Here is a 15,733-nt window from a genome sequence, read left to right as displayed (position 1 = left end):
ATTCAATAACCATAGGAAAAAAAAATAGCTTTTACAGAAGAATCACTCAGAAAACATGAACAAGCATTATGCATGGAAGCAAAGAACCATTGGTATCATTCAAATTTTTTTCTTCAACTACCCAGAAATTTTGCAGCATGACCAAATGAGCCACACACTCAACTCCTCTAGATAACTCACTAAAGTAAATCATGTGGGTCAAATTACAAACCCACCTACATGCACTGAATGCAAAATTTATTCATTTCTTGGTTACAAGAGATAACTTGGGTGGAACTAAAACAAACGCATGTAGAACACGTGCACCAAAAGAAAAAAAAAGTCCTCTGGACAAATAAAATTTTATTGAAATGATATTTCAGTCACTTACTTACGGCCCTACATGTTAAAAAAATGGGCAGCATGCATTTTTAAAAATTAAAAGCAAAAATATTTCATAATAGCTGTTAACACACTAAAAAGACACATTAAAACTAGTGTGTACTCTTAATTTCACTAACCTATTTAATGGAAAAAGTAATGGCCAACCTACTAGCTAATGACATCAAGTACAATAACTTCACTGTTGTTAAGTAAATAACAAAAAAAATGGAAGCAAAGAAAGGGAACTTAAAATACAATATCAGAAAAGAATACCTTATTATTTACTTTGTCTTTCAAAAAGTTTAAACTCTCCCCTGAGAGAGAATGTACAATTGTTCACAAAAAACTCATCATATCACAACGAAGATTACACCAGCTTCGGTGGACATGAGTCAACACTGCAATGTTTTCACAACTCAAAGAGTCAAATGAGTTTAAATATGATATTCCCTTATTCATAAAACAAATTCAACTAACCTTGAGATTTGAAAACTGGGGAAATACATATCCACACAAGACACTGGGAATGATACTTGAAAGTAGTAATTTTTCCATATTATGTTTCTTTTTTCTTTCATTTAAGCACTATTTGATATGTTCAGGTCATCTCATGTACTTACTACAAGTAATCATATTCTGCTTTAGCTACTCAACAGCACAACCCGAGAGAGCCCCGGATTGCCTCCAGAATACCCTCCCCCCCTCAACCCCAAAACCCCCTTCTCTCTCCCCACCCATCCCTACCCCCCTCCCTCTCTCTGTCCATCTCACTGCATGTATTCCTGCTCCCCCCCTGCTGACCACACTCCCTCCAAGATATTGACATGGTATAATTTTTGTTTCGTTTAGTTTACCTGAGTTGAAAGGAGACCTCTCCCAGGTGACTTATAACACACTCTCCTTGCCATTACAATAATTATCATTAATTATTACTATTGACAAAATTCAATTGGCAATCAAAATTTTGGAATTCTAGAAAGACTGCGAACCACATGAGATGACAACACACACAAGGCGGCTCCCTCCTTCGTGAGGGCTTGGGTCGCTTGTCCACCTGCTGTGCCCCAAAGCAATCGCCATCCGTTCCCACCAACCTGGCAAGGCCCATCGCTCGCAGAGCACGCAGAGTGAGAGAGAGAGAGAGAGAAAGAGAGAGAGAAAAAGAGTGAGAGAGAAATAGGCAGATGGCTTGGGGGGAAGAGGGCCGATGGACCCCTGGGGAATGGGCCCTGCGTAACATCTGCCCCACCCACATCTGCCAACCCCCTCCCCTGAGATGCCAAGACTGAATCACAAGATGAATCGACAGAGCCTGATGAACCCCACGGCACACTGCTGTCACTTCCATCATCACTCCACAGAGCCTGCCGTGCCGCTGCCATCTTGATTTCACCAGCCAACCCACCAGCTCCTCCCTCTCGGCACCAACACCCCCCTCCTTTTCCCATCCTCTGCCGCACACCCACCCCTCCCTAGCCCACAGCCCTCTGAGGGACACGCAACGCACACCCTAATCCTGTGCCTCGTCATTGACATTGTCCTCTTCATCATCCTTGTGGTGGTGCATCTTCTGCATCTGCAGCGAGTTGGGGATTTGCCGGGATGATGAGAAGCACAGCTTCATTATGTACGGGAACTTGCCATCTGGGGAAAAATGATGCGCAGGTACTAATAATGGGAATGTAAGCAGAGAGGAATTTAAAAATGTTTTGCATAGATAGTGCAAAGGCCTGAGTTACAGAACAAATGTTAACCAAAAGAAATATTTCAAGAAACATAGAGTAACCCATACTAAGTCCCTAAACCCAAGAAAAGGAAGCGACCAGATATCAAATGACTATGAGACTAACTACTCAAATGAGTTGTTCAATTGATAGTAGATAGGAAAAAACTTGCTTTTTTAAAATTACCAATAATTAGAAAATGCATTTATTCATTTAGTTTTCATCTCCACTGAAAATCCCCCATCAGGTATTTTGCTAAGGGGAAGCTCCCACAACTATCATCTACAATTATTTTAACCAATAAATACTAATCAATATTACATTGAGTTATCAAAAATTCTATTTTATATTATTTTACGATAAAATTAATTAAAATTTAAAAAAATTGAATAGCGACTCAATGGGAGTTTCAAGTATGACATTATTGCACGCATATTCAGCTCTATTAGGCTGCAGCTTACGGTACTGAATGAAATTAAATCTGAAGTGTATTTAATTAAAAAATAATATGGTCCGTAATTCTCTTATGCCCCATAAAATGAGTAAGGGAATAAATTCAAAATGGCATCTGAACTAGAAATATCTGGCAACTTTTACAACAATGATAATAACATTTATCAATGTCACTCTTACAGAGGAAAGTGTCCATGAATGATTATTTTTTGAAAAATAAATTAAAATAACCTCCCCTTATTATTTGGTACCAGTTGTGCAGATTTATACAACATGAATATTAATGAATGCTCTATAATGCACAACGGTAAGAGAGTTTGCAAGGAAATTTTTGCAACATAGACACCACTACACGATTTACTTAAGAAGATTTTAAGACAGACAATCACAAGTTAAACCATCAACTTACTGGGGTTTTGTATCGGTGCATGATTGCAAATCATAAGAGCTTCCAATGATTGACTTATATTATCAAACTCCATCAAACCAGAAGAACTCCTTTCAGCTGAAATGGAAAAATATATTTATAGAGCACTTGTCTCTTTCCTGATGGCAATGATAATTTCATAACACTTGTCAACATTAACTACTATCTAACATTATATAACATGTAAATTAAAATTAACAAATTGTCAACATTAACAATACTCATTACCATAGAGAACATTAAAAAGATCAACTTATTTATTATTTATATTATTATTTCTCTTAGGTATTCATTTACATGTTTCAACAACCTTAATATTTTGAATATAAAGATTGAAAACACAAAGTCAATATGAGACTTGAATAGCAGGGCACTGTTCCTATATGATGTACAAATACTCATAAACCAATTCATATCCAGGTATTTAGAATGGTGTTGGCACAATTTGAGGGAAAAAATTATTCAATACTCACTTTTGGATGGAAACAGCTTAATTGTCTTAGGGGGAGATACACCAAGATCATCGAACACTTCCTTTAGTCTCTCCTCTGTTAGATTCGGAGGCGTGTTGAAAAAGTGAAGAATCTGAAGAGAAAAACAATGGATCCACAAATGAATCTCAAATCCAATAAGCGCATGAAAAAAATTGCTAATGGTATTACTTGCCAACACTAGAAAAGATAGTCAATTCACTTCCAGCCCCCAAAACCTGGCCTGCAGCAAGTGAAATTTAATATTTACATGAATAAAAAAAACCAGGGTTTTAATTTAAAAACGCAATATCAAGAATCATTTGCATTTAGCCATAAGTGCCTTATTATTTTCTCCTCCTTTCCTCGAAACTGGTTTACAAACTAATATGTTTTGGTATATTAAAAAAATAAAATTCCTTTTGAGCAACATGCAGCAGAATGAACTTTTCATTTGAACCTTCAAAAAATGAAAAGAGAGTTTCCAAGTGTGTCACATCACTTTCCTTTGAAAGGGAAATAAACAATCTCATTAAATAACCACCTAGCAATCAATACACTGAAGGTAAATTACAAATAGAACTTACTTTGTTGACTGGTGACTATGATGAACAAATAAGCAGAGTGTAAATTTTTTTTAAAGCGTTTCTTACTCTAAAGGAATTGTTTTGTTTAGATACCATTTAAAGAACTAGAATTTCAATATTTTCTTAAATTGAGAAATAGACCCAGACCCCATAACTAGGACATATAGGTAGATCAGCTACACTAAATAAATGGCTATGAATAAATTTTAATGCATATGACTTACTTTGGATGGAGGCTGTATCCTATTCTTGCTGGCCATGGCTGGATTTATGAATCTGTTGTTTTTGTTACCCATAAAGTCCTTGAATGACGGGGATCCATCAGGAAGAGGGTATGGGTGCTGTACGTCACTCAGGAATGCTTGTTTGGAATAACTGTGAAGAAAGTTAAAACAGTATAAGTAATATAATTAAAGTTTATTTACAGGAAAGTTTCCGTCCTATTTAGTAATATATATCATTGAATGAATGCAGATTTTAACTGCCCAAGGCCAATGTAAAATTATATTCAGTAAGATCATTACCCAAGCTGCAACTTGCAGTCAAAAAATGAGATGTTGTTCAGATTTTGGACGGCCCTCTCTACCGCCAGGCTGTCTCCCATCTGAATCATAGCACAGCCCTCCTTTGTCTTGAGAAATTTGATCTGAAATTAATTTAAAACACAAAAGGTATTCAAATAAATAACAATACAATTCAAAACTTAAAAATAAAAAACAATTCCAGAGAGAAAACTAGATTATTTAACTCACGTATTCATTGAGAGAACGTCAACTTATGTATATAATAATGAAAATTACTTTTTATTTCATCCCACAGAAATTTCACGGTGATCTTTTAAAGGAAGCCAATGAGAAATGTGTGACTGAGGGATTTTTAACAATGCCATCTCAGCTCAAGTTTGAAAAAGTATTGCAAAAATAGCTGTCATTCAATTACACCTGCATTATGCACATAAGGAAGTGAGCCCAAACTTAATATTCTTAAATTAATAAACCCAATAAATAACAAAAAACCTTACCTATTTCCACATTGTGGAAAAATGTGAGTTAACATGCTACCCCAACCTTCAAAGAAGCATTTGGCCAATTGGCATAGAAAAAAAGCAAACCAATGCTATTTGCTGAAAATTCTGTGACTAAATGCTAGAAACACCAATTGAGAACAATGCTCCCAAAATATAGGTGGGTTCACTTTTATATCTTATATTGACATTAATAGTTGTTGTTGTCAGAATAAGTTGTTAGAAACCAACTGATAAAAAAATTACACCCAGGCTTATTCAGAAAAACATGCACAGCCAGAAATAAATGAACTAACTTACCCTGACTACGTTCCCATACAAGCAGAACACGTTGAACAACTTCTCGGGGTTAACCTTTTCCAGGTTGAGGCCATACACCATCATGACCGAGCCCTGCTGTGGCAAATTGTTTGATGGGCCACCCCCGCCTACTACACCCACCACACCACCGCCACCAGAGAGCCCCCCACCGCCCCCACCTCCTGGGGCATAGCCAGGGCGGGGCGGGGAAGGACGAAGGGGCTGACGCACATACTCTCCCTTCACACTCCCATATCTGAAATGTCCCAAGAAATCAATGTCCTTAAAAGAGCAAAAAAACAGCACAACAGACTACAATAATGACCAGAAAATTTATCCATCACTATAATAAGAAGCATGACGTATTTATTGAAACCCCAAAAGTATTATATTTACTGGTTTAGTAATAATTATCCAAGTTGCAATTCCAAGACAAGTGACAGCAGAACTTGGAATCCCTAAATTAGTATTATTATGCTAAAGGATAATTGTCACAGTGTGGAATTATACAGGTTTCTGGATTTCCGAGTGTGCATATGATTATATAAGAACTTCATGAATTGTTAATTTGAGGCAAATAAATAAATATGAACCAATGAAACATGAAAGATATTCTTAAAATTGCTTTCCTTTCTCTATGGTAGCCCATAATATATTTTTAAAGTTGGCAGGTATCCTGAGTAAAATATGTATCATTATTTGATGTGTTTATTGGAATGATGAAAACAGTGAAATTCAAATGGTATTGATTATGTTAACTTCCACAAAGGATTCCTCAAATGTAGCAAATGCAAGAGCAAGAAAAATTTCATGAAATGAAATTTTTCTAGCTCTTACATGGACCATATAAGAGCAGTAAAATGTTTAGCAAGACAATGGTAGATTATCTACATTCTAAATCATAACAGTTCAATGCTTTAAAATCCCTTGATTTTTTTTTACCTTAAAAACCCCAATGAATTTCCACTTTGAGTCCAATGCAAAATCATAAAATATTATTATTTATATAATTCCATCATTTAATATTGACTAATTTCCTGCTTATCAATAATAACATAATTGATTCTGGCACATTGGTTCACAGAACTTACTAAGAAAGTTATATTCTGAATCAAATCTAATACAACATCTTACACCATTAAAATCTACTGCAATACCTATAAGTTTATACACCAGATTTGGCAAAGAGGCAGATGGAAACAGCCTATAAACCTAAACGTTATATAAACCTGCTCCAAAAGCTATTAATATTAGTAACAGGACCATTTAAAAAAGCAGAAGAAATAATTTACAGGTAAATAATAAAATGAAGCACACTTACCTCATGCCAGAACCGATGTCTATATCACACCTGCAGAAGGTAAAGATCAAAAGCTTGTAAGACTAATTGAAACAAAGTTTTACAAAAAACAGCATACAAAATAAAATCCTTCCACTAAGTAAGCTGTAAAATTACACTATAACAATAGCAATTGATGTTACAAACACTATTTCAAAAAATATAAAGCTGATGAAAACAATTTGGCATGCCTAGGCTTAGGCAATAGGAAGAACATTATGACCACACTAGGTCATGTGGAAACTTTAAAATGCCTACCATTAAAATAAATAATTTTGATCAAAAATCTGATAAAATTTTAACCAAGGATTTTAAGGTCTGAGCCTCTTTTTGGTTATGTGGAAGAATGTGTTATCCAGTTAAGATAATACAAGCAGTAGGTATTCAATAAGCATTTAAAAAAATATTTATATGGTAAAAGCCTGTAATGGAGTTTTTGCAATAGTAAATAGCTACATATGAACAGGTAAATAAGCAAAATTTTAAATATTGGACGTAATAGGTACACAATTCCTAATTCATAAACAAAGAGAGAGTGATTTGCAATGAAAATCAACAAATATTTGCAAAAATTTAATTTAAGAAGGGGATGCAAAAACTAATCAGGCAAACCGATATGCCTAACTATGGCTAAAATTTAAGGATAGGCACTAAGAATTTGGTGGCATAACATTCACCTGAAGTACCAGCTTCCAAATATTTTCTTCTACCTTGAGGTGTCACAAAAAAAAACCAGTTTAATTGAATTTTAAACGTGGCTCAAACTTTCTAGAGAGTATCACCATGAAAAATATTGTCGCATATATTTTCTTTGAACACAAATAAGAACAAAATAATGTGTTTAACCATGTTTTATGTAATTAATAAATGTCTCCTTCCAAACACTTTATTACACTAATTTCTTTGCCTGTAGGACTTGAATATATTGCTTCGCACATAACATAAACATTTGGAAACTGACCACTTAAATTAGAAAGCAAGCTGTAAAGAAGGTGCAGCCACGGATTAAAGGAGCTGGGAGTGTTTGCTGCAGCTTTTAATTCAAAGATGGAAAATAAGAGGATGTGAGCTCTAATCAGTTTTTCTTACCTGTCAACATATCTATCTGATGGATAGTGGTCAGCATATGCTGGGGCACCACCCCCTGGTCGACCCTGATGCCCATAACCACCCCCATCCTCGTAACGATCTGGGCCAGGGGCATAGGCCAGTTGAGGAGGGAGTGCCTGTCCACCACCTCCACCTCTCAAACCACCCTCGCTTCCTAAATGAAAAAATAGGAATTTCTTTAATAAAAATCCCAAGCAAATCGTAGTTCGCTGTAAAACTTGAAAAGTGTTAAAAAAAACACCAGATAATCAACCATAGAAAGGGAAGTCTGACAGCATTTCAGTTAATTCATAATTGGTCCTCTTAGCAGTGAAGATTTAACTAAGGTAGAATTATGTCCCTTTTCAGTAATCGACCCTTTCGCAGATTGCAATTTTAAGAAATTGTTGAAAAGGCTCGCTGCTTCAAAGGCTAAGAGAAAGCAATCTATATGCCATCAATGATTTTTATTTAATGTACTCCTTACACAATGATGAAGATTCCTACAAACATTTTACAGTCCAAAAGTGAATTCAATAATTTTGATTAATTCTTGGGAGAGCCAGACTTTCAACTAGAAATCAATGAAGAGGAACAAAGGATTTCAGGCATTATTTAATACTCGTGAGAGTCATTTTGGATATATAATATTTTATCCACACTATCAAAAGAACTATTTCATTTCTAAACAAGATAAAACATTTGTTTTCTCTAACTGCCAACAGTTAGCCCATTCAGGTTCACCCAGAATATCATACATGACTCCAGACGCACTAGATCAAAATGTTCTGGAGCTCCTTAAAAATGCAGCCCCTTACTTCAAAGGAGTAATGACATAAATAACATGCAGTAAGTATCTCATTTACACTGCTACAGACACAACAGTTATTCCATTAAACACAACACACATCAAAATATACAAACAATTAAAGTAGTGTGGCCTATCTACAAGACTAAAAAATAAATAAAATTAGAAATATTTACTCTAAGCCAGCAAAATTAGGAAAATCTAACACAAACCATGCAATAAATAATTGTGTAGTCAACAAACTTAAACAAAACTGTTCATGCACTTTTTCCAGGCTTCATCATACAATTCCATAGCTGCAATTTTAGAACATTTAGAAATAATACCACATTATAGAGGCCACACATTATAAGAGATTGGGAGTTTAATTTTCATGATCATTTCAGCAACAAAATTAACAGTTTGGCCAAATTATACCTTATAATAACAAAGGAAAATTAATACCCTGAGAAGGCTGACTATGAATAACTTTTTCGAAACAATTTATGCATACTTACTAAAGTGCAAGATAAAAATTAGAAGTTTGAAGATGCTCTAAGAAATTGTAGTACACCAGGTGTTCACAAATACAACTCTTGTAGCATCACAGTAAAACCCCTTATGACTTTACTCACCTATTAACTTTATACACACATATTACAGCTTACAGAATAATATTCATTATCACATTTTCACCATAACCTAAGCTATGACCAAAATTTCCATTATTGATACTGTATGCCAATCCTAGTGCCACATAATGCAGTTGAAGTTTGCTAAGGTATTGAACACTAATTCAAGTATATAAAGATTCATTTTTTTTATTTCATTACTTTAAAAATGAGAAATTATTTCAGCAGAAGATTATTTTCATTCTCAATGAAAATTAGATATAATAACATGCTGAAGTAAAAACAATTATGTGGCACTAAGAGGATACAAATATTTGCAAATGCAAAAAAACTTAAAAATAAAAATTGAAGGCAGACACAATCATAACAGAAACTCAACAAAAAAATTAAATTTTTCTCACAACACCAATATTAATTATGCTACAAAAAAGGTTGCAGGCTTACAATGATTAAAAGAATGACTGACAACAGTTTTTGATTAGTAATAAAAGCATTGGCGTATGGAAATCTGAAAAATCTAAGTCAAGTTTTTCATAACAAAGAAACTAAAATTTTCCCTTTGAAGTGTATAATGAAGTAGAATTCAGACCAAGTTTACATGATTGGTTAATACTGCAGGGATGAGCTGAAGAGCAGACTTCGGAAAGCCCCAACGTTTCATTTCTTCATGTGTGTTGCATTCTGAAGCAAAAATATCAGCCAATACATCTTGAAAATTCAGTACTGTAGACAGCAATGGATCCATTTGTCCTCTGTGTGTATTTATTGCATCAAACAGAGTCACTCTCAGTTGTTTCAGTCTAATTTTACTCCATTACGCAAAATGTGCTCACTATCCTTGATTAGGAGTAAAAATACTGCTAGAGAAATATATATCTGCTCTATGTAGATCCATTTGAAATTGAAATCAGAATGAAAATTTTAATGCTCTTGGAATACTACTCATTAAGTAATACTCTGCACTGGCTTGTCTTTGGTTTGTAGATAATCAGGATGTACTTGTCACTGTGGGAACTTCATGCACCATTTGTTTGCGTAAGTACTTCTCTTGGTTGCAAGCAGAAAAGGTTTTCAATTTGTCCATTCCTTATGATTTTTGATTGTTTGAAAAAAGTAACAAATTTTGGAGTATTCTCAATATTAGAGCTAACAAAACATCATATACAAGAATTTCACTTTAATAGCTATAAATACTCCTTGTAATAATAATAACATGCTTTAACATGAACCTCCACTCTGCTACCCTATACAATCACACCTTTCCTCAGACTGAACATGAAAAAAGTGTAGCTTCTTAGGCTAATATCATCGAGCATCTTAGGGAAAAATTACAGCAAACAGATAAAACCAATAGAACATTCTATCTGTGCTAGTGAAATGGGGCTTAATTCAACATAACATCACAATATACAGAACAAGAAATACACTGGCAATGCCACAAAAACAATGTCTCTCGAGGAAGAATTAGATCAAGGACTGCATGTATTTTTTTAGGATATTTCAACTATGCTGTAAAACGTCAGGCATGTATTGCTAAGTGTTTGTCATGCATTGACTGTCACCTAACCTTTCATTCAACTATACACCCAACAATATGCAGAACTATCAATTGCAAATAAATACACTATGTGCACAATTTAGACGATTATTTACACCTTTATATGAAACAACATGCACAAATAAAAATAAGATGCTGCACTACAGGAAAAATAATGCCTTAAGAGATAGATCAACCCAATTATTTCCTTGTCCAATTTAGCCTCATTAAGTGCAATGCACAATGAATGAAGCTCTCATGTAACGTATTAGGAATAAATTTAAGGATCGAGGTTTTAAAGGGTGAAGCAGATGCCATTAATATCATTGCCGAAGAAGTCCACTACTTACTGTAGGGCTGTGGGCCTGCACCATAACGTGGCTCTTGCAACAATGGGGCTGGGCGACCACTCATGGACTCTGGCTTGCCTGCAACACGGAGAACATATCATTTGTGAGGTGGGGCACCCTGAATGAGCCTTCAGCCGTAGAATCCAAGCCACATAATGACTCCTCCATTCTGGATCTCACTAGGCAACAGCCATTCTGGCAAACTCTTCCTATCAGCATTAATTAAATTCCTCATTAACACAACTGATTTTGATCCTTCTCAAATTTTTTCAGAGTAGTTCGAAGTTTTTATCTTCGTTGTCTCTTGGAAATCTTGTTCAGTATTTCCAAGATTTAGTTAACATGTAAGAGCTATGAAAAATAAGAAATTTCGACATCCTCAGCTGTTTGCCCACTTCGTAACATCATCCTCTTCAATGCACTTTGCTTCCTAATGCTTTGGGCACAAGCTTCCTAATTTCATACTCGTTTCTTTAGCTTTTATTCCTTTATGGTCTAATAAGAGTGGAGATGATCATAGCACATATTTATATTGATTGTACAATTTTGGCCAGGAATGCTAACCCACACTATCACATTACGTCCAATACATCACTTTACCTCATTTCATTTCAATAAAATAGTTCACTCTTATTTGGCATTACCAAACCAATAGAAAATATAAATACAGTACACATGGAAATGGGAAAATTATTGCCACTTAAGCAGCACACAATTACACGAAAGACAATGACAATGTTTACAACACTGTACTAACATTTCTTAACATCACAGAATGGAGAATATTGGCAACTTTTTCACACAAATACCTGATTATTTCTGGTGAAATTGGAATTTGCAATTATATTACAAATACTAATAATATATGTGTTTGTGCATTTTATGGATTAATTCCGAGACACTATACAACTAACACAAAATACCTCTTTTCAGTGAAAATTAGTCTACGTAAATATAGCTTACTCAAACAGGTAACTCAATTTTAAATTTATAGGTGGGAGAAACCATCTATGACTACTTGCACCCATGTGTGAACGGCTATAACCAATGATGATGTTTAATTTGCTTGCAAAATACCACCTTGATAATTTTAACCAAGGAAAATTCATAACCATTTCTTTCTTTAAAAAATATTTCCCAATCTGAAAATATTAACTTATATGAATCAGAAGTGTTTAGTAATTATATTTAGTCACTAAAATTTCCTTCTCTTTTAGAAAGGAAGAATTTCATTTAACTAGGGTTCAAACTTTCAGGATGAGGGGTTTACTTCAATCATACAATCATGCAGAGAGAGGACATGAATTGTTACCTTCAAGCACATTGTATAAATTCTCCAATATAATTCGCCTAATAAATTTAATTAAAAAATCTGCACTGCACTGAATATGGTTCTAATCTTTAACTGTACTTAGCCATGAGAAATTAAGGGAATTTGTAAAATTAAGCATACTTTTTCAATAATACAAGTGGCTCTAAAATTATGACCCAAAACAAACAAGGAACATCTCTCGTTAATCCAAACATGGAGAATACATTCTAAGAAACATCAAAGCTCATGGACATACATTAAAAACAGCAATATATAAAAACATTTAGATACACATTCTGCAATCAGTAGAACAATCTCAGCACTTCCAACAGAAAACAATGCTTAACATTATGAAATGATTCAAAATATAAAATAAGAGGGATGAAAATGCACAATACATCGAGCCTGAAACTCAACTGACTGCGTATAAAATCTACAACAAATGAGCCATCACTAGTTGCAACAACTTCATCATATGACAAATAATAATGGAACCATTCACTGCAAAAATATTTCTTTCAAATATTGACTTGGATGTTTTTCACTAAAATGCAGACAAACCTAAATGGGAATTTCCATTATCTTCAGTATTTCAATTAACTTAATTAAAAACAAACAAGTTAAAAATTCTTGATCTCGAATAAAATACGCCCGCACTCAAATGAGGCAATCTACATCGAGCAATAATGAGCAACAATTTACTTACAACTACTTTAGGACAATATTATTCACATTAAAATCACAAGGGATATTTTGTAATGCAAGTTTACATGAAAATAAGCATTAGATAAAATTTCTACTTCTGAATTTATAACCATCGTCTTTCATTCATTTCCAGAAACTTTTGATTACTTCATATACTGAATATTTCAAGTACATGTGGCACAACATTGTATACCATGGACATATATGGTACACCAGAGCAGATGATATCAGTTTTAAATATTTTGAATTAATGGAGAGACAAGAAAGTAGTGCATGTTCATTCCTAGAAAAGGATAATGCAGTCCAACTATAGATTAAAATTACATAATAATAAAAGGAAACCCATAAATCAAATAAATAAACGTTTTAGCAATATAACAACTAATTTGAATTAAAAAAATAAAAAGCTCCGAGACGTTGACTGTGCTTAATTGAGACTAACCACAACCACACAAACATTGCCTCGCACACAAAGTTAAAAAAAACTACATTGCTACACTTTTATTGAGATATTGAAATCACACTACTGCAACACAGGCACTACAAATATTAAAAAATTAATCAAATAGTATAATTAATTAATAGAATTAGCAACTTGCATTTGAACAGCCAATCCACTTTGTGCTGGCAAAAATATTTAACGTATGCAGCAGAGGATAATCAACTTCAGCCGAGAATATGCACATGCAAAAGTACTCAATGCAAAAGCATCATAACCATTAACAACAAGCTTATCAAATATCTTTTTTCAAATTAAGCAGCACATAAAAATGTCAAGGAATGAAATAATCTCTGGCGAATGAATCACATAGTGCAGGAGGATTTGGAAAGCAAACATAATGGAAATCAGGAGCCTGGCCATAAGAAAAAATAAATTATATCATGCAACTAAAATTAGTAGTCCCTTACCATGCAATTCATTGCATGTATATTTAATATTACACAAAAAGACCTTTAGCAGACAATGTAATTTGTTGCTCATACTATGCCAAATATTAACTTGATCCACAACATGACTTGAACAATTGTTATAAAAACCAATCCAGATTCCAGTACTGAAATTATTATTACCTTTATACCATTTTACTTGATTCCATCCATTCCACAACATGGCAAGGGAATATTAAGAAGAAAGGCAATTCTTCTATCATTCATGATGAACCAGAAAATCTGAACCCTCCTTAATATTAATAATTCAGACACCTAGTTAGTTTTTCTACACAGCTAAGCAGTAATAAGATTAATCCCATTTGCAAACATCACTGGCTGTAGCACTTATTTCCATTGATGGGTCAGCTGCAATGTAACTTAGAAGTACATCAAACCAACTCATTTAAGATAAATGAAATAAATCGTTAATAATAATAATAAGAGATTTCACTGCAAGGCGCTTCCTCCAACAGAACTACTATAAAATAAAGTACATATATCCAAGAGGTCCTGCAAGTCATTTTCAAGGAAAAAAGACTAAAAAAAATACATCAAAAATACTTGTTAACTACAGCCATCTTCTCCCACTATTATGAGTAATGCAACTTAAGGTGCTACAGTAGGTAAAATATCACTCTTATATGAAATCTCCAATCCTTTCTGGCCCAGAGGGAGGGACACATATATTAGTAAGTTTCCTACCACAAAATCAAAAAAAATATCCTAACTTCTATAATTTTTGTTCCGCATTTTCTACAGCAATTGGATTCAATTAAACGAGAAATACAGTAACTATAATATGGCAAAAAAATCCCACAAATCCACGGCATATCACAAGAAGCATAACATGCACCTGGTACGACTGCAAGTGATTCTGCGAGGAACTGTCAAAAAAGTTCACCTATTCAACTTTTATTCATCAAACGACAGAATTTGATTTCCAAGCCCCTGATCTGATTATCTGTTCAGGTGGAGTATCATCAAATGCACCTAACACAGATATCCTCAGCACATGGCATGCACACCATATTGCCAATAGCACATTCCAGTGTAGGAGAAGTTGAGTAAAACTGCAGTACTACGTAAGCACAGGCTACTAACCAACAGTGACGAACTCTCTCGAAAACAAAATTAACCTCCATAAATACTGGCACAAGCAAAGGAAATTTCTTCACATTTGCAAGTGGCAACATGGTCACAGCTCATACTAAAATACAGGGATGTTAGAGCAAGCCGGGAAAATAAATGCTGAAGATGCTTCAGTTAAAACTATGCTTAATCCATATTTTACTATACTGACAACCCATTGTACAACAAGTGCTTTGCTTTTTATAAAGAATAGTCTTTTCAAGCTCACATAAAATTAATGTGGTTCTAAAATAGAATGGGGAGTATTCAATGACGAGTTTTGAACAGATTTATATCTATTCAGAGAATGAATTATGTTTCAATTTTAAAACAATTGTTTAATTTATCATAATGATTTCTTCACGTAATTTTACTGCTTATAATTTAAGATAAATTTCATCACCAATCTTCCACCTATGTTATGATACCAAACCATGGTCAGAACTAAAAAAATAAGTACATGAAAATCAGCAACAAGTCTTGTTTAAGAACCTGTTACATTGATGCTAATTAATATCCATACAGAAAGTATTTGGATGTTTTTATAAAACTTTTATTTCCTTTCTTTGAGTAAAA

The 15,733-nt window shown here is 34.0% G+C and overlaps 1 protein-coding gene across 4 annotated transcripts in view; it reads right to left on the bottom strand.

Moving 5' to 3' along the window:
• Positions 1 to 1,112: 1,112 nt before the first annotated feature.
• The window catches only part of LOC139695431 (heterogeneous nuclear ribonucleoprotein L-like), a 207,290-nt gene continuing 192,669 nt past the window's right edge, over positions 1,113 to 15,733 (bottom strand). Inside the window, exons 7-15 of one of the 4 annotated variants that reach the window (XM_071594216.1) lie at positions 11,083 to 11,160; positions 7,777 to 7,951; positions 6,670 to 6,699; positions 5,349 to 5,604; positions 4,549 to 4,670; positions 4,249 to 4,399; positions 3,441 to 3,552; positions 2,950 to 3,045; positions 1,113 to 2,031 (exon numbers count right to left, since the gene is read on the bottom strand). In XM_071594216.1, coding sequence (XP_071450317.1) covers positions 1,874 to 2,031; positions 2,950 to 3,045; positions 3,441 to 3,552; positions 4,249 to 4,399; positions 4,549 to 4,670; positions 5,349 to 5,604; positions 6,670 to 6,699; positions 7,777 to 7,951; positions 11,083 to 11,160 — 1,178 coding nt within the window. In that variant the 3' untranslated portion in view covers positions 1,113 to 1,873. The remainder of the gene's footprint in view (positions 2,032 to 2,949; positions 3,046 to 3,440; positions 3,553 to 4,248; positions 4,400 to 4,548; positions 4,671 to 5,348; positions 5,605 to 6,669; positions 6,700 to 7,776; positions 7,952 to 11,082; positions 11,161 to 15,733) is intronic. The other 3 variants (XM_071594217.1, XM_071594218.1, XM_071594219.1) reach the window with 3 other exon arrangements.

The sequence above is a fragment of the Hetaerina americana genome, unplaced genomic scaffold, assembly GCF_022747635.1.
Source record: "Hetaerina americana unplaced genomic scaffold, ioHetAmer1.1.p SCAF_6, whole genome shotgun sequence".
In the NCBI taxonomy this organism is placed as follows: domain Eukaryota; kingdom Metazoa; phylum Arthropoda; class Insecta; order Odonata; family Calopterygidae; genus Hetaerina; species Hetaerina americana.
This window is presented reverse-complemented; position numbering and strand designations above follow the sequence as displayed.